General features: G+C 39.4%; 1 protein-coding gene across 1 annotated transcript; it reads left to right on the top strand.

Moving 5' to 3' along the window:
- Positions 1-36: 36 nt before the first annotated feature.
- Positions 37-2455, top strand: LOC108630696 (putative fatty acyl-CoA reductase CG8306). Its single transcript, XM_026818561.1, has 5 exons — positions 37-113; positions 771-1290; positions 1461-1653; positions 1745-1987; positions 2227-2455. Exons 1-5 carry the CDS (start codon positions 51-53, stop codon positions 2453-2455), a joined length of 1248 nt encoding a protein of 415 aa, XP_026674362.1. The 5' UTR covers positions 37-50.
- Positions 2456-2950: the final 495 nt, after the last annotated feature.

Raw genomic sequence — 2950 nt, 5'->3', positions numbered from 1 at the left:
TCTTGGAGAAGCTCCTGAGAACGTGCACCGAAATTGGCAACGTTTACATTATGACCAGAGAGAAGAAAGGTTCCTCCGTGCAGGAAAGAATCGAGAGGTTCTTCAAGAAGGACGTGAGTAAATTGTACTCGTGATAGTTCTCATGAAAACGAAATTAGCCTATGATAGAAGCCAACAAATATTTTGCCATCCCAACTAATTGCAAAAACGTTCAACACCTGAATTATTCGAAACTCCGTCAGCAAAATAGTCCGTTTGCCACACCTTTTAGAAAAAATGCCTTAAACACTGACTAGTCAGCGGTTTCAAACTTTACTCACTTATCCACTCAAGTCAACTCTCCTCTAAAATTGTACGGGGCATACGGCAACTGGTGTCAATAACAGTAATGATTAATTCTACTGGCTAAATTTAGACAAAAGGACATCACGGAACGATGACTGTTCATAAATTACGAATGCATATGCATACTCTAATGACATTATCACGTAATAGAGATATTACGAAAATTTAACAAGCGATGAACAAATACGAATTCCGAGTTAGAAAAGCAGAACCAAAGTACATTTAAACAGAGGGACATTTATATCAGCCTAAAATTTCAAGCATAAAATTCATATTTTAATAAACTTCATTCTGATTACAATTTAAAATAACAATTGAAAATAAATTGCGCGAGTCATGGAATTAACTAAATTCATCCCTTGGACCCAGAACATAATTCATGATCACACATAAATGTTACAACGCATCTCGTAAAAAAATTTCAGGTGTTCGACAAGTTGCGTGCTATGAATCCAACGTTTACTGATAAGGTGATTCCGATTCACGGTGATTTGTACCAGCCTGACTTGGGTCTTTCGGCAGAGGATCGTGAACGTTTGGTGAAGAACGTGAACATAATCATTCACAACGCGTCAATGGTGTACTTCGAGGCGAAGGTGTCTGTTCTTTTGCGAATAAACGTGCTCGGAACGCAGAAGATGCTCGAGCTGGCGGCTGAATGCCCGAATTTGAACGCGTTCGTGTACGTGTCGACCGCGTACTCTCATCATTACATGAACCCGATCGAAGAAAAGTTTTACGCGCCCCCGTGCGGTTTGAAGATGATCGAGGACATCATACGAGCCGATGAGGAGAACGCTGCCGGACTTTCGAAGGAAGCTCTTAACGATATTATAGGGAAATGGTTGAATCAGTACGCGTTCAGCAAAGCCGTCACCGAGGGTGTAGTCGAGGATTTTGCTAAGCGGAGTTCGCTCCCATGCATCATCTACAGGCCTTCTATAAGTAAGATTGCATCGTCTTGTATTTGAACTTTTAAAGCAGCTCATTAGGCAATGATTATTAGTTGCATTTTCTTGTCTTGTTTCATGAGTGTGCGTACAAATGTAATATTAAGTATTGGTCTCTGTACAATCAGTTTACAATGCGTATAATATAGTGAATTCCTTGCACAGTTATACATGCAATGCGAGAACCTTATCGTGGATGGATAGAAACAAAGAATGGTCCCGTGATATTGCTGGCACTGCAGGCTTTCGGCTTGTTGCACGTAGTGCCTATGGGACCGGGTGTAATATCAGACTATGTTCCAGTCGACCTGGCGACTAACGGCCTTTTGTCAGCGATCTGGGACTACGCTGTCCACAGGTATCAGTATTTAGCGATTTTACAGCCCTTATTATTGTGTCTCTTCAAAGAAAACCGATTTTTGATTGATAATCGTATTGCATTTATTAAGGGAATCGAACGAGCCACAAGTGTACAATTGTGGATCGTCTGACTGGAATCCTCTGAGTTTTCATACATACTGTCCAAATTATATCAAATCAATTGAGAAGTATCCGTCATCAAAGATTGCCTGGTATCCATTCATGTTCTTAGTTGGGAATATTTACATATTTTTCGTACTGCACGTGCTATTCCACGTGTTCCCTGCAATCGTTGCTGATGTGGTCCTAATGATCCAGCGGAAGAAACCAAAGTACGTTCATTAACAGTTATGCAAACTCGATTCAGTTAAATTTATTTGATGCATCAGCTATTATCCGTATTTATATATACAACTATTACTTATTTTTTATTCCTTTAACAGCCGAACCGAGTGCCATATAGGCAGCATCATTCAGAAATTCGAACGAGATTTTGTCAAGTGACGAGAAGAAGCGCAAGCGTAAATTGCAGCAGAGAAAGAATTGATATTCTAAAAATGAATGTGACAAGCAATTCGAAAAAGAGCGATGGCCAGATACGGAATTTCTACGCCGGGAAGCACATATTCCTCACGGGGTGCACCGGTTTCTACGGCAGCTTCATCTTGGAGAAGCTCTTGAGAACGTGCACCGAAATTGGCAACGTTTACATTATGACCAGAGAGAAGAAAGGTTTCTCCGTGCAGGAAAGAATGGAGAGGTTCTTCAAAAAGGACGTGAGTAAATTGTACTCGCAATAGTTCTCGTGAAAACGAAATTAGCATATGATAGAAACCAACAAATATTTTGTCGTCCCAACTAATTGCAAAAACGTTCAACACCTGAATTATTCGAAACACCGTCAGCAAAATAGTCCGTTTGCCACACCTTTTAGAAAAAATGCTTTAAACATTGACTAGTCAACGATTTCAAACTGATACATAAAAATTCAAAAATACAACTTGACTTTACCCACTTATCCACTCAAGTCAACTCTCCTCTAAAATTGTACGGGGCATACGGCAACTGGTGTCAATAACAGTAATGATTAATTCTACTGGCTAAATTTAGACAAAAGGACATCACGGAACGATGACTGTTCATAAATTACGAATGCATATGCATACTCTAATGACATTATCACGTAATAGAGATATTACGAAAATTTAACAAGCGATGAACAAATACGAATTCCGAGTTAGAAAAGCAGAACCAAAGTACATTTAAACAGAGGGACATTTATATCAACATAAAAT

Source organism: Ceratina calcarata, unplaced genomic scaffold (assembly GCF_001652005.2).
Source record: "Ceratina calcarata isolate Rehan_Ccalc_2016 unplaced genomic scaffold, ASM165200v1 scaffold1432, whole genome shotgun sequence".
NCBI lineage: Eukaryota > Metazoa > Arthropoda > Insecta > Hymenoptera > Apidae > Ceratina > Ceratina calcarata.
Note: the sequence above shows the minus strand (reverse complement) of the source record. Positions and strands in the feature narration are given on the sequence as shown.